This window comes from Podarcis melisellensis (genome assembly GCF_964234715.1).
Source record: "Podarcis melisellensis genome assembly, chromosome: 17".
Taxonomy (NCBI): Eukaryota; Metazoa; Chordata; class Lepidosauria; order Squamata; family Lacertidae; genus Podarcis; species Podarcis melisellensis.
Genome location: NC_138534.1, coordinates 5,792,006 through 5,817,800, shown reverse-complemented (window position 1 = coordinate 5,817,800; position 25,795 = coordinate 5,792,006). Strand labels below are relative to the sequence as shown.

Here is a 25,795-nt window from a genome sequence, read left to right as displayed (position 1 = left end):
CCACCTGCCCCCTCCTCCATCCCTTCCCTCGGATTGGCCACTCCGGAGATCCAACTGTTCCTTTCCGGCATTCCCATTGGCCTCCCGGGTCGATCCGCCTCCAATTTTAAAAGGGATTATTGCTCCTCTTTCCCAGCGCCGACCTCCCCTTCCTTTCCCACTTTCCAGCTGGGGGGGTGGGGGTGGGGGCAAGGGAGAAAACCCGACACGCATCGTCCCCGGAGAGCTGGAAAAGGAGGGTGGTGGAAGGAGGCGCCTCGGTGAGTTCGCCGCGACCCAGGGGCTGCCTCCTTAAGAAGCGCAGCTGGAGCTGCAGGGAACATCTGGCCGGAAAGGAGAGAGGGCGCACGCTGGGGGAGGGGGGCCAGGGCCTCTTCCCGGGTCTCCCGCATTGCAGCTAGGGAAAGGGCATCTCAATCCGCCTGGGATTTGCCCCCTCCTAATGTGAATCCCTCGAGGGCACGTCGAGATCCACGGAGTCAGGGCATCTTTTAAGGGGATTCCCCCCCCCCCTTCCTAGATAGAATCTGTCTCCCCCGGGGAAATGGGCCGGTGTGTCCTGGGGAGAGCGAGGAAGGGGAAAGGGCTTCCCCCAGAGTTGCATGCCGGAAGGGGGGGAAAGGAAAGCGATTTCCGCGCAGGAGGATCCCGATCTGATTTTCTCTCGAATCCCGACGAGCAGTTTTCCTTTGTCTGTGGTCCATGCGTTTCCCCAGGCAGCGTTTCCTTCCTGCACCTAGGAAATTCCAGGCTTGCAAAACCACTCCCTGGATCTTCCAGCCGGCGGGCTGCCGAATAGGCCGCGGCCTCCCTTTATGTACCCGTGATCACTCCATATGCAACTTTTCAGCCGTTCAACTCATTTATTCATCCATCACATATTTCTCACCGGGCCATCTCTCCTGAACCATAGATTAATATTCATCGGGCTATTCCCTTCCTCCCCCCCCCTTTCTTGTCCATCATCCGTGGTCACAGGAGCCCCCAGTATTTTATTCAAGTTGATACCCCTAGCCTTGGTCCATATTTTGGTGGAGATGGAGATGCTGTTCAGTAAAGAGCTTCCTAGAATGTGGGTGGCACCGTGGTCTAAACCACAGAGCCTAGGACTTGCCGATCAGAAGGTCGGCAGTTCAAATCCCTGTGACGGGGTAGGCTCCTGTTGCTCGATCCCAGCTGCCAACCTAGCAGTTCAAAAGCACATCAAAGTGCAAGTAGATAAATAGGCACCACTCTGGCGGGAAGGTAAAATTGTGTTTCCGTGTGCTGTTCTGGTTCGCCAGAAGCTTAGTCATGCTGGCCACATGACCCAGAAGCTGTACGCCGGCTCCCTCGGCCAGTAAAGCGAGATGAGCGCCACAATCCCAGAGTCGGTCACGACTGGACCTAATGCTAAGGGGTCCCTTTACCTTAAAGAGCTTCCTGCCTCTCTTTCCCTTCCCTTAAAGGAGGCATTTTGGAGCTTTGGGAATAACATATGCTGGTAGTCTTACTCTTATTTTTACCAGGCCTGCATACAACCACTCAGCTATCTGCCCTGTGACCCGTGAAGAATTGCTTCCAAGTGATCAAGCAGAGGAAGCTTAATCTTAAATCACAAGCAACCTTAATAGTTTTTGTATTTGCCCTTTTCAAGCAAGTAACAGATTTTAGTGAAACTTGCCACCATTGCAAGCATGCTAAGGGCTGCTACCAAGAGAATGCCTAAACCGGGGTGTGTGGGGAGATCCCCCTGCTCCTTTAATGCAAATACAGAACAGAGGACTTGCAAAAAATGTAGTACAGTACGGCTTTGTGGGTGGTTTGTGCACCATTGCTACATGTGCAATGTGCCCATCACTGCTGTGCCTGTTGCTTGGCTTAAGAAGGATCACCATGATGAGATGATTCCAGGATCTAGGCAGATTCAGCACCCCTACCTGAGCTTTTGTGGAAGTAAGCGTGTGCTGAAACTAATCCTTAACTTGCTCTGTGTTCAGAGGGAGTGGTGGAGGCTTAAAGTAAAATGCAGGTATGCATGTTCTGCAACTCTATACAACCTGAGTACCCAAATCAGCGCATGCTGGCGTGGATCTCAGCAGCCTGGAAATCCCACCTGGCCTTGCCTCTGGAGACGGGCATATGTGCTAGAACTTGCACACTAGCTATGGGGAGGGGATTTCTCAGCTACCTACCCGTCTTGACATCCCTTTGTCTCCTCCTTCTTCCAGGCTGCGGCCATGGCCACATTCACCCGGGAAGAGTTCTACCAGCAGCTCCTGAGCGGCTGCGTGTTGCCTACTGCCCAGCAAGGCTTTGAGCAGGTCTGGACTCTTCTGCTCTTGTGCCTCGTGTGCCGTCTCCTCTGGAGATTGGGTAAGTGCAGACAATCTTAAGCACGCAGTCCTCCAGGGCATTCATCAGACCCAAAAGGAAGTCTGCATTTGTTGGGTTGAAATAAGTGACAGACGAGTGATGAGTGTCATATGGGAAGCATCTCCCGAGCAAGTCTCGGGGAGTCCCTTTTATTGAATATTACAGCATTGCCACATATGTGCTTGTTGCTGATTGGTTAACACAAATACAATACAAGGGTTGCATATAAGCATTAATCATCAATAGATTAAAGGGTGGGAAAGGGAACACAAAACTAGACAGGCATGAATACCTCCTTATTAAACTATAACTAGTGATTGATATAGCAAGACTTAAACAATGACTAGTGATTGAAATAGCAAGACTTAAAAGGACATAACAATCACGTTCTGTAGATGTGGTCAATCATGGATTAAGAACAGGTCAGGGTACAATGTTTTCATGAACTCAATGTGAACTGAACATTCTCGGGTGAAGAAGGAATGCTTCAGCTTAGAACGGTTTGTGCAGGATTATGTGCAGAAGCAAAACTTCCCATCATGCATTACAACCCCATATTGCTTTCACTCATGATCTGCATCTAAATCCACCTTCCCACAGGTCTCTTGCTTTGTGCAATTGCATCACAGTGGAAAGAAGACTGTTCAGAAGTAATGCCAAACCATGGTTTGATGTTATGAGAATGAGTCTTGGGATTCCATGCCCCCGCCCACTAGATTTGACAATAATTGGGGGACACGTGGCCCTGCAGATGCTGTTGGACTACAACTGCCATCGTTCCTGGCCATGCTAGCTGAGGCTGATGGGAGTTGGGGAGATCCTAGTTCCCTACTCCTGTTCGCAGCCAAAGCATTCTTACTCTGAAATGCTCAGGACGAAGTGCTCCATCATTTAAGTTATTGTTATGATGAACTAAGAAATGTTGCTGTTATCATTTAATTTTGCTTGAACCATACATGCCTAAACCAGGGCTGACCAAGGTCTTCCTTTCCAGACTTCAGCTCCCATCAATATCAGTTGCCTAGGACCCTCGTACTTACAGGATCGCCCCGCGGAGGACATTAAGGTCCATAAATAGCAACACCCTAGTGGTCCCGGGCCCTAAGGAAGTCAGATTAGCCTCAACCAGGGCCAGGGCCTTTTCAACTCTGGCTCCAGCCTGGTGGAAGGCTCTGTCTCATGAGACCAGGGCCCTGCAGGATCGGATTTCTTTCCGCAGGGCCTGTAAGACAGAGTTGTTCTGCCTAGCCTTTGGTTTGGAATCAACTTGATCCCCTGCCCCTCTTTTCTTTTTCCTTTCTCCTTCTGTGATGGAACTCCTATTTGGGGACTTCCCAAAGTTGTATTTTAATCAATTGTTTTTACCTGGTGTTAGCCGCCCGGAGCCCAGTCTTGGCTGGGGAGGGCAGGGTATATATAAAATTTATTATTATTATTACTATTATTATTATTGGCAACAGTCGAGGGTGATAAGACCTGTAGCTCAAAACATCTGGAGGGCACCCCATTGGTCACCTGCTGGGGGAAAAGGCACACACATGGTGCCTGCTTTTCCTCCTCTCTCAGTCTGAATGTCATGGCTGAGCTACATCCCTGGACAGAAAGCAACGCCAGAGATGAGATGGAGGGCAGAGTTCCAGGTAGACTGGAGCGATGCTCAGGGAGTGGAGGAGACGCAGCATCATTCCCTCCACTCAAAGCTCAAGCGTTTCCCTTTATTTGTAGTGGACCTGCTGTTTTCAACATCCCCCTTTCAAAGTGGCTTTTGCCTACCAGGTCCTAATGCAAGCCCCAGCTTTCTTTCACCCTCTAGTTACAGCTCCTACCCTTCTTACAACTGCTGTTTCATATGTAGCGTAAAATGACCCAGGAGGGGACTCTTGAGTGTCTTCTTTCTCTTCCAAGGTAAACACACAGCTGGGGAGTCTGGAGGAGGGATCCCGAGGGAGAGGACATAGCTCAGTGATGGGGCACCTGATTTGCAAACAAAAGGTTCCAAGTTCAAATCCCCACTTAAATGGAGCAGGGATTGGTGATGTGGAAGGCCTGAGACTGTGGAGAGGGAATGTGTATTAAAGGAATGTGTATGGATGATTGTCAGAGACGCTGAAGGAAGTCCAAAACAGTCATGATTTGTTGTTTTCGGGATAAAATGTATAACTGAATGAAAACTAATAAAATTTATATATTTTAAAAAAAGAGACTGTGGAGAGCTGCTGCCCATGTCAGTGGGCAATACTGGGCCAGATAGACAAAACAGTCCATGCCCCTTCCAAACCATCCATTTCAAACCACTTTAAACAGTCATGGCTTCCCTCAAAGCATCCTGAGAGCAGTAGTTTGTTAAGGGTGCTGAGTGTTGTTAGGAGACGCCTATTCCCCTCACGGAGCTACAATTCCCAGCGTTCCCAGGGAATAGGGATTGACTGTTAAAACCACTCTGGAATTCATTATATATCATTTCCCAATCGGCTTTTACCTTTTTATAATGAATTTAAGAAAACGTTGAAAATAACATTTGTAAAAAACAACAACCGGAAGCCTTCTTACTAGGTATTTTAGGCCAAGACATACCGAAAGAGAAGATGACTTTATTTATGGATGCCGCTACAGCAGCAAGAATGTTGATTGCACAAAATTGGAAGACAGGACTGGAGAAATACCAACTAAAGAACAGCGGCAAGAGAAGTTGGTGAACTGTGCAGAACTGGCAAAAATGACAGACAGACTAAGAGAAAAAGACAACAGCGACTTTGAAAAAGAATGGGAACCATTTATATTATACTTGCAGAAACAAAGAAAGTCGATAGACTTAATGGCAGGAGTTAAATAAACATTCACACTATTAATATTAGAAAATGTCTAGAGAAATATTATGGTGTATTTACTTTTATTTTTAGGTTTTTAGGTTTGATGTTATGTTGTTAATAACATTTTCTGTTAGGAGGTAGCAAAGTGAGCGAAAAGAGAAACAAACCAGAAGTGGAAGTTGGGGGAAGCCCAGGAGGGGAGGGAGGGAGGAATACATAGTAAATGTTAAGACTTTGAGATGTATGTAATGAATGAAAAAGAAAAATGAATTAAAAAATTATTATTATTATTTTTAAAAGACCACTCTGGAAATTGTAGCTCTAGGAGGGTGATCAGGGTCTCCTGACAACATTCTGCACCTCATAACAAGCTGCATTTCCCACAATGCTTTGGGGGAAGCCATGACTGTTGAAGTGCTATGATACTGCTTTAAATGTATAGTGCACATGGGGCTGTGGGCAGCTTCCTATGTCCCCTGACCCTCTCTCCACTGACCTCCATTTTCCTCTCTGGCCTTCTCCTTGCAGCTCTGCCATCCTACGTCAAGCACCTGAGCACAGTCGCCAGCGGCTTCTATGCCCTCTACCACTTCTTCCAGCTGCAGATGGTCTGGGTCGTCCTCCTCAGCCTCCTGTGCTACCTGGTGCTGTTTCTTTGTCGCCACTCAACCCAGCGCGGCGTCCTCCTCTCCATCACTATCCTCATCTACTTGCTCATGGGGTGAGTGAGGGCGAGGAGCAGGGAGGGAGGGCTGCTCACAGGTTGCTATAGTCATAAGCGGTTGACTGGATGAAGAGAGTAGTTCATGGGAAGCAGAGTGTAGCAGAAGTTAAGAATATCTAGACAACCGTGGAGCAAAGTTGGCAGCTTGGCGATAGGAGGAACCACTACTTAATATACATATTAAAAGAATTGGAAGGGACTCCTCAGGGTCATCTGGTCCATGGGTAGGCAAACTAAGGCCCAGAGGCCAGATCTGGCCCAATCGCCTTCTAAATCCGGCCTGCAGACAGTCCGGGAATCAGTGTGTTTTTACATGAGTAGGATCTCTCCTTTTATTTAAAATGCATCTCTGGGTTATTTGTGGGGCCTGCCTGGTGTTTTTACATGAGTAGAATGTGTGCTCTTATTTAAAATGTATCTAGTCCGGCCCTCCACAAGGTCTGAGGGACGGTGGACCGGCCCCCTGCTGAAAAAGTTTGCTGACCCCTGATCTAGTCCAACCCCCTACAATGCAGAAATCCAGACCACACCCGTCCCTGGGTGGGCTCGAACCACCAGCCTTCTGGTTCACAGCCAGACATACTGACCCATTGTGCCACCTGAGGGATCATAACCATTTCCCATCTTTGACCTTCTCCCCTTCTTCCCCCGCCCTTCCTTTTTGCAGGGAGATGCACATGGTGGACACCGTGAGCTGGCATAAGATGAGAGGTGAGTGTTTTGTGGATCTTCTCTTTCTAGGCCCAGATCAAGCCTTGGGGTGTCGTGGGATAAGATGTTGGAGCTTGCTGGGGCTAGTCAGTGTGTGTGTGTGTGTGGAATGTGCTTCCTTTCCAAAAACTTAAAGGTTGCTCCAAGTGCAGCGTTCATATTTATCACTCTGCAGCGAACAGATAATAGGGAGCTCTGAGCAAGGAGGATACCCAGATTCTGTGCCTGGTTTTAGGAAGGGGGAATGGAACCGATGGAACTGTGAGGCAGCCAGGGCTTCTGGGATTTGGCCCTGACTGGGTCTCAAAGGGAAGCCGGTTCTTTTTCATAGGTTAGATGGGGCGGCGGGATAAGCCAGGTGTTTCCTCCAGGCAGAGCAGTTGGTCCCTTACCTTTCTCACCCAGATCTGGGCACAGTGATCCACGCGATGGTCACCTCCAGGCTTGATTATTGTAACTCACCCCACGTGGGGCTGCCCTTGAAGCTGACCCAGAAACTCCAGTGGGTGCAAAATGCCGCGGTGAGGCTCCTTACGGGGTCCTTGCTGCGGGATCACATTCATCCATTGCTTTATCAACTGCACTGGCTCCTGGTGGAGTACAGGGTCAGGTTTAAGGTGCTGGTTTTGACCTTTAAAGCCCTATGCGGCCTAGGACCCACGTACCTACGGGACTGCCTCTCCTGGTTTGCCCCATGGAGGACTTTAAGGTCCACAAATGACAACATTCTGGAGGTCTCCAGTCGGAAAGTGGTTAGATTGGTCTCAGCTAGGGCCAGGGCCTTTTCAGTACTGGCCCCGACTTGGTGGAACGCTCTTATCACAAGAGACTAGGGCCCCGTGGGACTTGACATCTTTCTGCAGGGCCTGCAAGACAGAGTTGTTCCACCTGGCCTTTGGTTTGGACTCAGTCTGATCCTTATGCCCCCCCCCCCCCCCGCGCACTTACGGTTTTGATCTATGGGCTACTTTTAAATGAGGCTGCATTATAAAGTGCATTTTAACCTGTATTTTAAATTGGTTTCCCCCCTTATGTTTTTACTGTAATTTTACTGGTGTTAGCTGCCCTGGCCGGGGAGGGCGGGGTATAAATAAATTATTATTATTATTATTATTATTATTATTATTATTATTATTATTATTATTATTATTATTATCCCTATGTGTTCCATTTATCTTTTCTACATTCTGTGGCTAACACAACATGCTTGGCTCCCATTGGGTTCGTTTTTGTTTTGGTTTTTTTGCAGAGGTGGGTTCTCTTTAGGGTTTTGAAATATATAGTACTTCTTCGACTCTTGAGTTTGGCTGCCAGTAGCTCCTCCTTGTTTCTCAGTGGCTCTGTTTTGTCTACAATCCTATTGGCACTCAGCACCTGAATTTTCCATTAAAAGGAATTACATTCCCCTCTATTTGGCGGTCCCATTCAGCCACCATGGATATCTTCTCTCCATTTGCCTTATTCTTTTTCAAAAGTCATGTCACATCTTGGGCAGTGAGGTCCATAGGTTACCGGCAAGCACTGAAGCACAGAATCTCTATTGCGTGTCTGTCTGCTCCCTCCCACCAGGTGCCCAGATGATTGTGGCAATGAAGGCCGTGTCGTTGGGCTTTGATCTGGACCGGGGCGAGGTGCCAGCCATCCCCTCCCCAGTAGAGTTCATGGGATATATCTACTTCATTGGGACTGTCATCTTTGGACCCTGGTTCCGCTTCCGCACCTATCTGCAGGCCGTGGAAAGCAGAAGAATGGTGAGCTCCCTATTGTGTGTTTATTCCTGGCACAGCATGGGGAACAGGGCCTGGTTAGTTGGGGGTTCAGTAAAAGGGCACCATCTTTGAATATTGGAAACCCACATCCATCCTACCCAAGCGTTCTATTCCATTATTATTATTATTATCATCATCATCATCATCATCATTATTATTATTCCCTGCCCATCTGACTGGGTTGCCCCAGCCGCTCTTCCAGCATAAATAAAACATTTTAAAAATTAAGCATTAAAAAGACTTTCCTAAGCAGGGCTGCCTTCAGATGGCTTGGGGATTGGATAACTCCATACCCTCCAACATTTCTCTGATGAAAATAAGGATGTACTAAGGAAAATCAGGACATTCTGGGATCAAATCAGAATCTGGGATGGCTTTTGTAAATCTGTGACTGTTCCTGGAAAATAGGAACACTTGGAGGGTGTGCATCGCTTGATCAAACACATTTTGATTTTGTTCTGTGACCGCCTTGAGTTCTCTGGGAATAGGGCAGTATATCAACAACCATCACAACCACAACAACAACACCAGCCTTATAACAACAACAGCAGCCTTTTATCTGATGAGCTGACATGAAAAGGGTCTCTCATTTCTACTTGTACTAAGATAATGACCCAAAAACAGTGTGAAAGTCACATGCCTGTGATGGTATTTTGTCTTTCTCTCTCTTTCCTCTCCTGCAGAGCTTCTCCTGGCTCCAGAAGGTCTGCCTGAGCTTCTTCCTCTGCCTTGTGTGCCTCATCATGTCCACTTGTGTGGCCCCCTATCTCTTCTCTTACTTGATACCTCTCTACAGCTACAAGCTACTCAGGAAGTAAGTTGGTTGCTCCAAAGAGATGCTCTGACCTCAGCCCCAGGCTCCCTACAGCTGGCCCATTGGGTTTGTTAGGGAATCCAGCCAGTGAGCGTGTGGAGATTTTAGTCCCCTCACAGGCCAGATTAACCCTGATGGGAAGTGTGCTGTAGAACAGGCCTCCCATGAAATGGCAGGCCCTAATATATTTTTTAATTACTGGGTGTTTTTAAAGGCAAGTGCACATTATTGCCCGAGTTCCTCTCTTCCTCCATGCCTCTGAATCGTTCAGAGAGATGTATTGCACTTATTTTAAGCTCTTAAAAAAACCGAAAAGCGCTCTTGCGAATACTGGAGGGGGGAGGAGGAAGGTGAAATAGGGTATATGGGATATGGTCCTTGACCATATATATCAGGTCATTTAATGCAGGTTAGCTGCCCCTTAACGCTCTTTTGCCACCTTGTGACTGGAATCAGAGTGGCAAAACATAAGGAAAAGGCTGACTGTTCTACCCCTTTCTGTGGGTGTTTGTGGGTGAAGCTATTCCGGATTTGTTGACCCAGGGTTAGGTTAATTAACATGGGGACTAATTAATATGTTTCCTGCTGTGGAGGCTTCTCAAAATGCAATTATGGGCAAAGTTCTCATGATGTAACAGTATTGCATCCCCTGTTCTTTGGGCCTGGTGAGCTAAAATATGGCATTTATCTTCCATCTGTGATGCTGTTTAGCACCTAGGGGACAGAGGGGGATATGTTTTGTACAGGATGAGCTACTCTAAACTCCGACCAGCAGCCATTCTGCTGCTGGCTATACAGTTCAGAAGGGCTTCCAGTCTTCTCCTTTAAGGCCCTGACAGAATTGCTTTCACATCCACAAGCCATTTGGCAACTAGGACAGAAGTAATGAACCTGTGGCCCTCTAGTTGAGAGCTTTCCAGCTGAAGTGTGTAGGTGTGTCACACAAACACTCCCCACAGGACTGGAAAAGGGTTAGTTTAACCTCTGGTTTGCTAGTAAAACCAAATTACTGTGTCGCAAAATGATGCATGTCTCAAAAATGTGTCACCAACATGAAAAGTTTGGAAAGCTCTGGTCTAGTTGTTGGATGGCATCAGCTCCCAGGAGGCCAGTGGTTGAGGATGATTGGAGTTGTGTTTCACAACATCTGGAGAGCCACACAGATTCCCCATGCTGGGGCTCTGATAAGTGCCTGGTATCTTCACCTTGGGATAGTTATTGGGCCTTGGAATAACTGTAACAGATAAGGGTGCTGTGGCCTTTGGCTGTGGGTGTGAGGAACCTGTGGCCCTCCCAATGTTGCTGCAGGATCCCATTTTAAGACTGACGCTGCAGAAACAGTACCGTAAATTTCCGTTTATAAGACTATGTTTTTTCTCTTTTAAAATCATGCTAAAAAGTGGGGGTCATCATAGGGTGGATGTTTGATTGGTTGCTGCTGCAGCTGTCAGCAGCTATTGTGCATGTTATTGGATGCTGTGTCAATGGGTGGTGTTGATTGGCTGATGCTCTGACAGTTGGGTGGGTGATTGGCAGCTTCTGCCAGTGATGGGACAGACGGGAGGCAGATTTGGCGACGCGTGCGGGTGAGCGATTTTCGGCAATCCCCGCTTAAAAAGCTCAACAACCCTGGGTAATCCTTTGCAAAAAAAAAAAAAACCCTCAACAACTCTGTGCCATATCCCCTCATTTTCTTAAATCTGAGTCCCTCAAAATAGGGGGCGTCTTATAACGGAAAAGTATGGTACTTCTTCACACAAGGCACAATCAACTATGGAGTTTCTCTGCCATGAAATGCGGTGGGCCAAAAGTGGTTTGAACAAATCTGTGAAGGAAGAGCCTATCAAAAGTGGCTGCCAGTTAGTTACTGGGCTAAGTGGTTGGTTTTTGGTGTGTGGGGTTTTTGAAAGTAAAGCCCTGTTGTGGAGCCTCTCGTCCCAGTTGCCCCTTCCAGTTCTTCTGTGTTAAAATTTTGCATTGGTACAGTGAACGAAGAGAGGATCCCAGGAATATTGAGGCATTTAACAGTTGCACTTCCTTGAATTCAGTGGATGCTGGGCCAGGGAGAAGAATTTCAGCAGTTGTGGCCTTTTCCATCCATACTGGGAGAAGCAGCTCTTTATCAAACCTTTTCCTGCCACATAGTTAAACAGTGTAAGAGCATTCAAGGGCAGGTATTTTAAATATTATTTGGAATGTCCGAAAGCCTGATGAGCTCATTTTCTTTCTCTTTCTCTTCTGTGGTTCTTTTGCTTTCTTTCCTCTGCCCTCTCCCTCCCGGTCCTCTCTCTGTTGGGATTGTGCTACTTGCCACAGGAAGCGCAGAAGCAGGTAACACCCCCCAGCGCATCTCTCTGGCTGCCGGGCTGCATCATCTCACTCATTGCACAGCTGCATTCTTAACCTTCACGTGTCTTTTGTGGCTTCCATCAGTGGCAACCCATTTGTTCTGTCTCTTGACGGGAGGCACCGTGGGGCCATGGCTCCCTCAGTCTGTTCGCCATGTTCCAGACACGGTTTGTTTTTTCTCTGTGAGGCCCAGCAACCGACGTATCCTCATTGACTCGCTTTCATTGTGCTCACTGTGTCTTGGCCTGTGTCCGGTGTGTCTGCTGTCCTTGTCTAGTCAGTGCCACTTGTGGCTGCTTTGCTTGACATTTCTGTGGTCTTCACCAATTCGCCCTGCTTAGGTCTGTGTCACCTGGTGGCTTTGAAGTAAGGCTTGGCTTTCTTTCCCCAATCTTGTGTAGTGTGACTTATTCCATGCCTTGAGCACTCCACTTCTTTCTGTGCAGTGAGGCCTAGTCTGCACTCGTGCCAGAACCTTAATCACAACCTACAAAGGCACTTAGCTCAATGAAAGACCCTCCGTCTGTAAAGGCAGTCTGCCTTTAAAGTACCAAATGCTGGCATCAAACAACAGCGTGTGGCCAGCAGATTTATGCAGCAGCGTTGTGTGACTTCATGGTGCCCAGGGCAGGCATGAACCCAGTGCCCCCCATGCCAGTGCCCCCAGTGAGGCCCAGCCCAGTGCTCTTCTCCCTGAGGGTTGGTTCCTCCGCCGCCGAGAGAAGAGCGCTCCGCTGCCCTGGGGGCACCTGCTTCCCGTACCCTCGAAAATCCACGCCCAGGGCTATAGCCCCTCTGGCACACCCCTGCGTTTTATGCTGTTCTTTGTGAGCTCCTAAGAAGTGTCTAGGAGGCCACAGTGAGAAATAGGAAGCTTATTCTGATCCAGTGAGGCAAGTACAGTGGTACCTCTGGTTATGTACTTAATTTGTTCCGGAGGTCTGTTCTTAACCTGAAACTGTTCTTAACCTGAAGCACCACGTTAGCTAATGGGGCCTCCCGCTGCTGCCGCCACACCGCTGTGCGATTTCTGTTCTCATCCTGAAGCAATGTTCTTAACCCGAGGTACTATTTCTGGGTTAGCGGAGTCTGTAACCTGAAGCGTATGTAACCCGAGGTACCACTGTATTATGTTTTAAAGCCAGGGCTCCTGTCTTTTCCTGGCACAGAGGAAGAAAGTGCCTTCTGTTTGACAAGTTTGTCATGCAGATGTTAATGAAAGAGCTGTTAATGAAATTTCTGCACTTGCACACTGTCATATAATACAATACCCACAGGCCTGGCTTTGTTCAATGCAAACCAACGCTGTCCAAAATACAACTGAAATCTTCAGCATATCGGCACTGCCAGCCATGGCTCTCTGTGGCTTTTTCAATGGTTCTGTGGTTCAGTCTATATGGAACACCTCAATGCCCCAATATCTACTGATACCTGTATTCTTCCCTCTCTGTTTCTCGCTCCTGCCATGTTCTTTCCCTCCTTGCTTCTGCCAGGAGCACCATGGTGAGGTGAGTCTTCATGGGGGCATCTGTTTCTTCTCTGACCCATCGTGTGGGTTTTGCAGAGGTTCACTGGCTTCTAAGGCAGGCAATCAAAATAATCAAGGGGTTGGAGCAGCTCCTGTAGGGAGGGGAGATTACAACATTGGGGGGGGGGTATTTTGTTTAGAGGAAAGGCGAGTAAGTCAGCAGGACAGGGTAGAGGTGGAGAACTTCAGGCACAGTGGGGAGAAAGTGGACCGGGAGACGTTTTGCTTCCTCTCTAATAATATGGGAGCTTCGAGCTGAATGTTGGAAAATTCAGGATTGATGTGGCGTGTCTTCATACCAAGCAAGATGGTTGTCTAGCTCTTTTACGCCCTGCCCTTGAGAGCTCCTTTAACGCATCAAGTAGCAGTTATTCCAAACTAGTATTATTCCAGGATGGTTGGCTCATAGAGGGAATGCAATTGGCATTGAGCCAACAAAGGCTTCAAATCCCCATTTTGCAGAGTTAACCCCATCAGAGGGAACAGAACTGTGATGCTAAGAGTTATCTGCTGACCTGCATGTAGCTCTTGTCTCTACTAACCAGAAATTCTCCGTGAATCAAGAATGATTGTTTGAGGTTACTAAAACTGCTAGGGAGATCTTTGGCATGAGCACCTGTCACCTAAGAAAAACGGAGAAAGAAAAATTGTGACTTGAGATTTGCAGTTACGTCTGGAGGAGCAGTAGTACTTAGGGTGCGGATCCCAGGATCAGATCCCAGGATCTTCTCAGGGGGCAGGGGTGGACCTGTGTCTTTGGCTCACTGACATGAAATTACCAGTCGAAGTGACTTCTCTAGACATTGAACAGGTTTATCAGGCTGGGGGGCTCACAGGGCAGCCAAACACAGGACTTAGTGCTATGATTCTAAAGTTAAAGGAGCGGTACTTGAAGGTGTGCATAAATGTTCACATGATGAAATATGGGGAGAGCACAATTCTGATTTTTCAAGATTAAAGTTAAGGGGGGTAACGGGGTTTAGACCCATTACTGCTGCAAAAGGGGGTGAGTATTAAGTGGGAGGGTCTTCCCTTTCAAACTGGCTTCCCGGCATAAAGATAAGTTCTATACTGCACCAACTCTAAGAGATGCAGGTGTGCTACTATCCAAAGTACACCTGGAAGTCCCAGAAGGGCTGCAAGAATCCGATCCCAGCTGACAACAGCTGGGATAAAGAACACGATAAAACAGTATGTTTGTGCATGTCTGTTTTCCTTGGCCTGGGAACAGCAGAAGGAGCGCTCTAAAAGCAAGAACCTTTGGACTGCAACAGCCCCCCACCAGGAACTAAGAAAGAGAGCAGAGCCACCGAGTGATATCCATCAAGGCCCTCTCTTTATATTCTTGTAACGTCCTGGTTTATGTTCATCCTGGCGGGGGTTTTTCGTTTTCGTTTCGTATATAGTTTAACTGTCCCCATTTTTTACTGCCACCTCACACTGCATTACTGCCCTTTATTATGAAACATTTCTTATGATCTGGCCCTTGGGGGGACATCTATGCCGCCAATCTTATGTCGTCAACCCCCATTGCTCGCCCTCGATTATATAAGGAGTGGATACACACCTGATCTTCAAGGGTGGCATAGCTGATCCATCAGATCCCTTTCTGAAGCTCACCCTGGAGAGTTGATAGAAAATCCATTTTACAGAACAACACTCAAAATCTGGAGGGGCTCCGTCAAAGTCTTGGCTCCAACACCCTCTCCTCTTACTCCATTTGGAGAACACCCTCGTTTTCAATCTACTTTTGAGAGTGGTCACTTTGGTCATTGAGCAGTCAAGAGTTTCTTCTGTGTTTTGGATCTGTTAGAGGGCAACGAATGAGCAGCCGTGCCTGAAGCTCATTGGCACTCCGGTGAGCGGTTTTCAAACGGTGCAAATTCAATTTTTTAGTGCACTTCTCCTTAAAACATAAAGTCCACTCAGAATGCTCACCTTTTATGAGCAAGGTTTGTATGGGCTTGTCTGGAAACTTGAAAGGGGCGGTTTCTATTGATAAAACCTATTGGTGTTTCGCAACTTTCAGACTAGTTGCAGGACCTTAGCCAGACCTAGCAGAGTACACGCAGAATCCACGGAAGCAATTGGTGACTTGGCTGCAGACAGGATAGATGAAGCAGGGACCAGGAACTTTTTAGGTGTTTATTATATACAGTGGACTATTTACAGGACTATTTGCTAGCTCTCTCTGACACGACTCACAACTCCTACACTGACACAGAACTCTGAACCTCTGAACACTGACCACTGAACTAACACATTCCAGTTGGTACGCCATTAATTGTCACTCCCTTGAGAGAGCTTGACCAATCAGGGAGCTACCTCCATGTCTCTGTTATCACCAGGCAAACTTACTCCTTCACATGACCTTCTGGCTGTCTGCCAAACCTTAATTGACTCTATGTGAATAGCTGCATGTACACAGATTCCCAACAGTTTCTTTATTGTAAAGTACAAAGGATTTCTATCGGAAGAGGGAGGGACAGCATCTAGTCTGAGAGAGGGAGGCGGATCTGGGCAGAAATATTGATGAAGGAAAGTTGAGAGTCCAATGATGCAAACTCCGCTCAGTTTCAGCCAGAGTTAAAGAACTGGTGCATCAGGTGGGGCTCTGATGATACAGTGCACCTGTTACAATGGGAAGAGTAAACTGAAAACTGCCCATGCAATGCTAGTGGGGTTGCTGCATATTGGGCATGGACTACCACAGATGGTAGTTGTGCCTAGTAGTGGCAGCTTTTCGGACCTGCATTTTTCAGGAAATCTTGGTGATTGTTTCTGCAGCTTATTCTCTCAGACCCAGCTCTGCCGCTGTTGTCTGCCTTTTCATCAAATACGAAACAGGTGATCTATGAAGAACTTAGCCTTTTTTCTTTTTTAAAGTGGCTATTAAGCTAGAAATCCTTGGAGTTCTCATTCTCCCTTTGCTTTGGAGGGTTGCTGGGCAAAGTGTGTCAGATTTGCTGGTGTAAGGGTCTTGCTAAAGCTTCTTGAGTCAAAGGTACCTGGTGGCCTCTTCTGGTGTTTATTGGTTGTATGGATAACTAAGTCGGACCTCCTCTCTCAAAACCCAGCTTTGAGAGGCATTTTTTTTAGGACTGTGACCACCTACAAAGACAGTCAAACCTTGGTTGTTGAATGGAATCCGTTCCGGAAGCCCAGTCAGCTTCCAAAATGTTTGACAACCGAGCCGCAGCTTCCAATTGGTTGCAAGAGCTTCCTGCACTTAGCGGAAGCCACATCAGATGTTCATCTTCCAAAAAACTTTTGAAACCGGAGCATTCACTTCCACGTTTTCTGCGTTTGGGAGTCAAAACGCTCCAAAACAGAGCCGTTCGGGAATTGAGGTTTGACTGTATACCCTCTACATACTGTAGTTTTCACTCCATAAGACACACTTTTTTCCTCCTAAAAAGTAAGGGGAAATGTCTGTGTGTCTTATGGAGCGAATGTGTGTCAATCGCTGGCTTCCTTTCCGGCCCCACCCCCTTGCCCAGGCCTCCATTGTTGAATGTTCTGCAGACAGGGGTTGTTAGTTTCCCCAGTGACAAGTGACTGGCTGATTAGATTATCTGTCTGGAAACTGTAGAAATGGCTCCCTTTCCTTTCCTAAAGAAGCTGCAGAACTGTGAGTTGAACCCCATAAAAATAGGATTTTTTCCCTTTGCAAAGTAAGCTCAACAACTTTGAGCTGATCCTAAAAAAAACCGGGCCTTCCCCCCTTTCCTCCTCTAAAAACTAGGTGCGTCTAATGGTCAGGTGCGTCTTACGGAGCGAAAAATACGACAGCGTGTTCTTTGCAGCCCTGCAGTGCTGTTCCATAGTATGCAGGATACTAATTGTAGTTCCAATGTTTTGTTTTTTCATTTCTTGTAGTATTACCTGGTTTTTACTTCTTGGCGTTTTAATTGTTCCGCCTATCTAAATAAAATAAAGAGAGCACCATGGAATTAGATGGCTTTAGAAAAGGATTAAACCAATTCATGGGGGAATAAGGCTGTGTTCCACTGTCAGAGGCAGTATACCCATGAACACCTGTTTCTGGGAATCACCTGCTTGGAGGCTTCTCATAGGCATCTGGTTGGCCACTGTGAGGACAGAGAGGCCTTTGTCCTGATCCAGCTGGACTGTTCTTACATCCTTACTGTCTTGGTATTGCAACGCAGCTGGCTTCGGGCTTACGAGAGCGCTAGCTCCTTCCACTTCAGCAACTATTTTGTGGGCTTCCTGTCCGAAACAACGGCCACGTTGGCAGGGTCTGGCTTCACGGAGGAGAAAGACAACCTGAAATGGTGAGTGTTGTTGCAAGGGGGGGGGGAAGAGGGGTGTGTGTGCCTAGGGTACTGTACCTAAAAATGTAAACCTCCTTAAATCCCACAAATAGGCAAATCAGAAGACAGGTGTCAAAGTAACTTTTATGCTGGAATATTTTTTGCAAATGTGTTAAATGTGGGCAGGTTCCCCCCTCCCTGGTTTGTTTCTTGGTGGGTAGTTATGAATAATAATGGCTTCGATTCAGACTCAGTTGAATTTAGTCTGCAATCTGAACTGTACTTACCTGGGAGTTAAGCTCCGTTGAATTCAGTGGGACTTACTTCTGGCCAGACATGATTCGGATTATCGCCTTGGAATCCAAAGATCCTGATTTCTTTTTTTAAATAAATTTTATTTATTTTTATTGAACAATTTCAACATAACAAATTATCAATCCATTTAATCAATTACATTATTCCCCCGCCCTTTCCCCCATCCCTCCCTCTCGCTCCCACCGAAAACTTCCCTCATCTCCCCTCTCTGATTTCTTTGCACATATTGCTCTCTGCATATTATAAAATTGTACATATCTTTATTTTGTCTATCATATGCCCACCTAATAAATTTGCGGATGTTTATTCAAAACCTGCCAAGGAGTCCAGTTCATTTTGTTGTCTTTTTAGATAATTTGTGAAAAGCTTCCATTCTTTCTTAAAGTCAGTTGTTGTTGTCCCACAATTTGTATGTCAATTTAGCCAGCTCTGTATAGTTCATCAGTTTTTCTTGCCATTGTTCTTTCGTTGGGATTTCCCCATTCTTCCATCCTTGTGCAATAAAGACTCTTGCCGCTGTTGTAGCATACATAAATAAATTCTTTGTATTTCTTGGCAAATCCCTATCAAAAAATGCTTCCAGATTTCTGGCCTTCATAATGATTTTATTCCCTCCTCCTTCCAGGGATCTGACAGTGTCTCGCCCATTGAATGTGGAGCTGCCCCGTTCCATGGTGGAGGTTGTCACCAACTGGAACCTGCCCATGTCCCGTTGGCTGAACTCCTGTAAGGATGTGTACACCTGCTGTGTTAGTTATGTGGAGCCTTAGAAACAGGCTGCATGAGGACCCTCAGCCTTGGGCATCTGTGTCTGACTCGCCCCTGACAATGGCTCCCTGAGGAAGGGAGGTCAGTGACCCCTTACGGCAGGGATGGGGAACCTGTGGCCCCCCTCAGAAGATGCTTCCCAGCATAGTTAGGTTCTTGGGTCTCCCATTGTCTTCACCCCCCTCTTACTACTGGGAAGGGGGATGTAGAATACCCAGAACTCCTCTCTCTATTGCAATACCCAGAACTCCTCTCTCTATTGCTCTAAGTATTTACAAATCCTGGGGGTAGACTTATATAGTAGGGTTGATCCACACGTGCAGATTGGGGAGTGGAGAAAAGATTTCAGATCTGTGAGCCCTGAAATGGACTAAGTTATCTTCTCGTCCAATGCTGGGCATTTCGACAGATCCAAATCTCTTTTCCTCTCACTAGTCAAGAGGTAAAGGAGCCCCTTTTAAGTAGGTTCTGGGCTGACGAAAAAGGAAGTACTTCTTCACACAAGGTGTGATTAACCTGTGGAGTTTCTCTACCATGAAATGTGATGGATTTAAAATAGTCTGAGCGGATTTGTGGAGGATGAGCCCATCCAAAGCTGCTTGGCAGGATGGCTAAATGGAGCTTCCATGTTAGGAGGCAGTCTACCTATGATTTCCATATGATATGGCTAAATGACAAAGGGAAGGCGTCCCAAAAGTGTCCAGGTGGCCAGTATTGGGAAACAGAATGCTGAAACAAGATACATAGCGAACGTGTACTCTCCAGATATTGTTGGACTCCAAATCCCATCAGCCTCAGCCAACATGACTAGTGGTCAGGGGTGATAGGAGTTGCAGTCCAGCAAGATCGGGAAGAGCCATGTTTTCCTTTCCCTCAAAATTAATCTCAAACAGCAAGGCTGTTCAGATTCTTAAGTCTGTGGAAGCGTCATGCCCTGGAACTGGCCAGGTATGAGAGATTCCCACCAATCCAGTGCTATGTGGGAAGAAGAGGAGTGGCAGCTTCCAGAAAATACTTTGAAACTCAGTGGCTGAGTGCCTGGAACAGGTGAATGTAGTAGCTTGAAGTAAATGCCTTTTACTGCATCTCAGTTGAGGTGGGGGAAAGCTGGCCAGGGCATCCAGTAGGAAGCAGAACATGCTGTCCCTTCACTAATTTTCTCCGCCTGTTTCCAGATGTCTTCAAGAACTCCCTGAAACTGGGCACCTTCTCAGCAATCATTGTAACCTATGCAGCTAGTGCCCTCCTACATGTGAGTATCCCTTTACAGAAGCCGCTATCTCCTGTTCCTTGGTCGCACCCTGTCATGATGAAACATGTACTGATTTGTTTATCTCAAACATTTGTGCCGCATCTTTCTACCTGTAAGAGGTGGCAAGGCAGCTCACAATCACATGGACTAGTCCCCAGGCATTTTGGCAGTGTTTCATCCCGCCTCTGGGTGCTGTCTAAAGTAGGTTGCTTTGCCCTGCTGCAAGGCAGGGCTGGCCTGACCATCCCTCCCTTTCACTAATGGCTGCTCAGGACAAACCTGTTGACCTTCATCAGTTTCCTTCCCAATATGCACCAAATGGCTGCCAGGCAGAGGTGGAAATGGCAGCAGGTAACAGCTCCAGGGTGCTCTAAGTGCTATATATGGGGAAGAGGCACTGTGATCCCCTGCCAAGCCCTAAGGAAGACGCAGATGTCTATGAGGTACAGGCTGATCGGGGTCCAGAACTGCCATTTGTCTTTGCTTCATTAGGCCTCTTCTTGGGAGGGGGAGACCCTTAAAAAGCAGTTAGTTTTCTTCAAGAATGCAAGCAAGATGCAACCCCTGTCCTGAGATTGCTGTTCCATTAAAGAACTGTCTCTTTTCCTCTTCCTTCCCAGGGGCTGAGCTTCCACCTGGCGGCTGTGCTGCTCTCCCTGGGGTTTATCACTTACATTGAACACGGTGAGTTCCCTCTTTCCTTTGGTTGGGGACCAAATTCGGGTGGTTCTTTACCTCCATCTAGCCTTGGCCCAGAAATTGGCCCAGTTCAGACATAAAGACAGGTCATGGTTTGTTACATGCATGGCCCCTCCTCCCCTTGGTCCCTCCTTTGCACTCGCGGGGATGGCATTCAAAGCTTTCTTTTGCTGTATGTAACAAACCACAGTGATCGGTTTAATCCAAATACAGGAAACTGTGCTTTGAATAAACCACAATCAGTTAACAAGCCATGATCCTAAAACCAGTATTTAGGCTCTTGAGGACAGCCTCTCAACCACTTTCTTTCTTTCTTTCAATAATTTTATTGGTTTTACAAAATAAATCACCATTAACATTTTTCAATAAAATCTAAAATAAAGCAAGATTCTTCCAAATCTTAGGACTTCCCTCCTCGCCTCGGTGGGTCCTTTAAGTATCTTAATCAACTGCATATTATAGTTCATCCAAATTACAGTTCTCCATGATATCCAAAGTTTATGTAACGTTGCAAGTCATTCAAAGCCTGCCAAAGAGTGCAAGTGTTTACACTGTTCTTTTAAGTACAATCTATATTTGTCCTATTCTTTATTGAAGTTTTGATCTTCCTGATTTCTGATTTTCCCTGTCAGTTTTGCCATCTCTGCATAGTCATGTAATTCCATCCTCCATTCCGACTTTGTCAGTATCTTGTCTTCTTTCCATCGCTGGGCAAGCAACATCCCTGCAGCTGTTGTCGCGTACATGAACAGTCTTCTGAAATTATTCGGAATATCTGCACCTAAAATTCCTGGTCTTTCAAAAAAAGTTATTTTTTAAACATTTTAAAAATTAATTATATATCATTTCCCAGAATTCCTTTGTCTTTTTACAATTTCACCATGTATGGTAAAAGGTGCCCTCTTTCCTTACATTTCCAACAGAGATTTGAGTTAGTTCTATACATTTTCGCTAACTTACTGGGACCACCGCTTTCTTTCCGCCTAGTTCTCCGGAAGAGGCTCGCCGTCATCTTTGATGCTTGCATACTCTCCAAGAGGTGCCCGCCAGGGTGTTCACATCGCCACAACACGGTGAGATGGGCCTTGGCTTCTGAGGATCTACGGGCGCCCCTTTATGCCATCACACCAATGGTCTGGCAGCTCAATATATACAGTGATGATAGGATAATCTTTATTGTCATTGTCCCATACAGAACAAGAAAATTGAAAAATCTACACAAGACATTCAAAAACCAACAAGCCAGCTATCCCAACATGGTTAGCCCCCTAAAAATATCCCATTTTTAAATACAATATACTCCCATAGAGACTCTTTACACTGCATATAAAACCAAAATTGCATTTGGGTAGAAACTGTTTCTCAGGTGGCTAGTCCTGGTCTTTATAACCCTGTATCTTCTTCCAGAAGGCAGAAGCTGAAAGAGATCATTTCTGGGGTGTGCACTATCCTGAGCTATATCTGCAGCTTTCTTATGGCACCTGGAAGCATAGATTTGATCCAAGGTGGGAAGCGTGCACCCAATTATTCTCTCCGCAGTCTTTACAACCCTGGACAACGTAGTTTTTTCCCTGACTGTGTAGCTCCCAAACCACACACACAGACCATAAGTTAATATACTCTCCACAGTACAATGGTAAAATGCCATCAGCAGGTCCTTTGAGAGGTTGTTTTTCCGAGTGGACACATGGGTTGTGAACGTGATCTGTGCGGGAAGCACTTTTGCAGCGCCGCATCTGCGCATGCGCAGGTTTCGATTCAGTGCTTCTGCACATGCGCAAAGCGCAATTTAGTGCTTCTGGACATGCGCAAGCAGCGAAACCCGGAAGTAACCCGTTCCGGTACTTCCAGGTTCGGAGGAGTGTGCGATCTAAAATCGCAAAACCCGAAGTGTCTGTAACCCGAGGTATGACTGTATGGTCTTCCTGGTGCCTCAGGTCTCAGGCGGATGTCTTTTCCGGCTCTTCCTCCTGCGTTCCTTTTTAGGATGGGGGTGGGTGCAGCTGAACATGTGTGCTCCTTACTCCTCGCTTGGTTCCATCCCTGCCGGTTATAGCAGAGTGATTCCTGGCTGGGTGCACCTGTACTGAGCCTCCTCTTCTTCTTCTTCTCCGGCAGAGTCTTTGGGTTTACCTCCTCAACCTGCTCTTTGGAGTGCTCGCCATTTTCCACTTGTCCTACCTCGGCTCGTTATTTGACATGGATGCAGACGACTCTGTGGAAGAGCAGGTAAAAGGGGCAAAGCCCAGACTCATTGGGCAGTTGTGGTGGCCATACTTGAGGACAACAACAACAAACCTACGGTTACGTGAAACATACTCAATAAACACACAAGACGTAACCGGCTGTACTTTTGAATAAATAAGGGATACTATTCATTATATCAAATTGTAGATCCCAACAGAAGTCTCATAAAGTTCAATGAAAAAGCAGAAGACCCAGTGGATCAGTTCATTCTCTAGTCAGTTCATGAACTTTATGAGACTTCCGTTGGAATCTACAATTTGATATAATGAATACTGTCAGGGAACTGCCATCGGAGCTAGAGGCGGAGGGAAGGCTCCAAAGCGATGCTGGAGAAGGGCCCAGCAGGGAGAGAGGGAGCTCATCGGCTGGGGAAGGAAATCAGCGTAACACCAGGGGTGAAGGGGGGCAGATGGGGGAATCGGAGAGAAGGCTCCAGGACTCCTCGCTGGAGACCAGCGGGGAGAGCATGGGTCCTCCGCCCACACCCACCCTGCGCAGAAGACTTCCGCGCAGGGAGAGTAGGCGGAGACTTGGCGTCAAAGAACTTCTTTGCTGGAAGAGGTTCAAGAAATGCCCACTGGCGGATTCTGCTAGCGACTGAAACAGCCACGAAGTGAAGGGCTGTCCAGCCAGGAAAAGGTTTAACCAGGCAACCTAGCCAGGAGTGGCGGCAACTTACGCACGAGCAACCCCTATAACCATTACAAATATTATACCTTCTTTATTCAAAAGTACAGCCAGTTACGTCTTGTGTGTCTATTAAGCATGCTTTAGGACAGGCACATCCAGCTCCCAAGAGACAGCGATCTACTCACAGTATAAAAAGACCGGCTGTGATCTACCCATTGTCATTGCCAGGAGCTGTTGAGCTTTTTTTAGGAAAAGATAGACCAAAATTGTTGAGCTTTTTGGGGGGATCAAAAAAGAACACTGAGGCGATAACTGGAAACGTTGAAGAAGCAGGACAAGGCAGGAGGCCCCAGAGGCAGGGCAGACTTTGGTCTTTAAAATTTCCACATCGCCCTCTGCAAGCTCAAAATCCAGAGCCCTATGCCTCTTGCCTTCTGTTCTACTCAATTTACTCTATCATATTTGCGGCACCCTACAGCGCCCCCTAGGCTCAGCGCTCAGCATGGCAAAACTGTTTGCGCTGCACTAAACCTGCACTAAAGCCCAGAAGAGAGTTTTTTTGGGGGGGGAAGAGGGATTACTTACAAATTACACTATTTTTTGAAAAAGAAAATAAATGCCGTTCTGTGGCATAGGCTGGGCCCACTGATTGCTGCAGAAAGATCGTGATGCATGGGCGGGGGGGGGGCAGCTAAACCTGCCTGCCTGGAGTCTCCCTCCCTTTCAGCACCTCCTTCTTTGTCTCTGTGTTAAGCTTACATTTGTAAGAACTTTCTCTCCTTACCCTGCAGGGCTACGGGATGTCCTACACCATGCACAAATGGTCTGAGCTGAGCTGGGCCAGCCACTGGGCAACCTTCGCCTCCTGGGTCTTCTACCGCCTCATTAGCTGAGCTGCAACCTCGGTGCCGACTTGAGGAGACGGGGCAGAAGTCCAGGAAGGAGAGGCGGAACCAGCAGACCTCGTCTCCTTCAAGGAAGTCGGATGCCGCCCCGGGCTTGTGCACCCCTGGACACGCTGGCTGGCCCCTTTCCCTCCCTCTTGGTACACTTACGGAGGGAAGGGGCCTCTGGGCAGGCCATACTGTGTTCTGCCACGCCGTGGCAGGCCCTGACCCAATGCCCTCACAAAAGGAAGAAAATCAGCTCCCATGTGGAAAGGGGCTGCTGAGAAAGGTGGCCCAAACACACAGAGGTGGTCTTGCTTTTGGTTTTAGACTTCCTTCCCTCCTTCTGCCCCCATTTCATGATGGTTTGGGGACACAGCATCCCCTGCCCCCTGGGAAATTGCTGCCCATTTTGGGGCTCCCTTTAGTGACCAGTTGTGGAAGTTGCAGCACCGTTTCTCCTCCTTGTATGATTTAAAATGTGATTGTTTTATGTTAGAGCTGTTGCCCCACATTCTCCCCATGCATGCTTTCTTATTAGCTCCTTTTGCTCCCTTGCGGCTGACTGTCAGAGCTGCACCGGCTGCTGTCATGGCATCCCTGGTTTTTGTTGGGATTATGGGCTCTTTCTTCAGTAAAGTCTGATGATTGGTTGATTGTAATCATGGTCTCTTCTAAACTGTATGTGGGTTTCTGTTGTCTCCCCTTCGCTGTCTCTGAGGGGAGGGCAGGGTATGCAGATTAAGCAGGCTATGGTACCTGCGTTTCCAAGAAAGGCCGGCCCACCCATGAGGCAAGGTGAGGCGGCTGGCTCAGGTGGCAGGATCCACAGGGACAACAGAACCAACCTCCAAGGAATACAGTCATACCTCATGTTACGTTTGCTTCAGGTTGATTTGCGCATGAGCAGATGTGCAAAAGGACAGCGCGTGCATGCGCAGAAGTGGCGAATCGCAACCCGCAGATGCAGGTTGCGTTCTGCTCATGTTGCGAACGGGCCTCCAGAACGGATCCTGTTCGCAACCAGAGGTACTGTACATCGCCTGCTGTTGCTGCCACTGCACTCCCTCCTTGTTCCCAAAGTAGATCTTGAATCCTTCCTTGTTCCTGATGTAGGTCTTCACTCGCCTGTTCTTTCCTGGCAAGTGGGGGACGCACAATTCTGTGGTTTGCATCAGGTGCCAAAATGTCTTGGGCTGGCCCTGTTTCCAAGATCTCACTTTTCAAAGGCTTAGCGATTTTTGCAGAAAGAAAAAAAGGACAGGGAGCGGAGGGCTGGATGGCCGAGGGGCAGGAAACTATAGACATGCAGAGTGATCAATGGGAGCCGTGCAGTGAACTGAAGCTCTGCCTATTCAAGACCAGTGGAATTCCTGTTCATTCCAGTCCTCTTCCTCTGCAACCATGTGGACTAGAAACTTGTTTCATTGCCCCACCCCCGAAAACTCAGATGCTCAAGTTACTAACTCCATGCCAGATTACATGTAGATGCTCAGAATACATACCATAAAATCTATATTTCAGAATTTTATAAAATGGAATAATTATACTTCCAGGTTGCATGCATATTACTGTTGGTTAGAGTCGCAGCTACAACTAAAAATTTTGCATTAAAGGCAAGGGGAGAGAAGGAACATTGCACCTTCCCTTGATTGTGAATAGA

The 25,795-nt window shown here is 47.3% G+C and overlaps 1 protein-coding gene across 2 annotated transcripts; it reads left to right on the top strand.

The window, feature by feature from the left end:
- The first annotated feature begins 118 nt into the window (after positions 1-118).
- PORCN (porcupine O-acyltransferase) lies at positions 119-24,794 on the top strand. Of its 2 annotated transcripts, XM_081894481.1 has the most exons (15): positions 126-260; positions 2,211-2,355; positions 5,694-5,886; positions 6,557-6,600; positions 8,170-8,351; positions 9,053-9,183; positions 11,500-11,514; positions 13,026-13,040; positions 17,230-17,355; positions 18,275-18,375; positions 19,593-19,669; positions 20,290-20,353; positions 21,356-21,441; positions 22,487-22,597; positions 24,037-24,794. In XM_081894481.1, exons 2-15 carry the CDS (start codon positions 2,220-2,222, stop codon positions 24,136-24,138), a joined length of 1,383 nt encoding a protein of 460 aa, XP_081750607.1. In that variant the 5' UTR covers positions 126-260; positions 2,211-2,219; the 3' UTR covers positions 24,139-24,794. The 2 variants fall into 2 exon arrangements, with proteins under 2 accessions (XP_081750606.1, XP_081750607.1); XM_081894480.1 differs by lacking the exons at positions 11,500-11,514; positions 13,026-13,040 and having other exon boundaries at positions 119-260.
- The last annotated feature ends 1,001 nt before the right edge of the window (positions 24,795-25,795 follow it).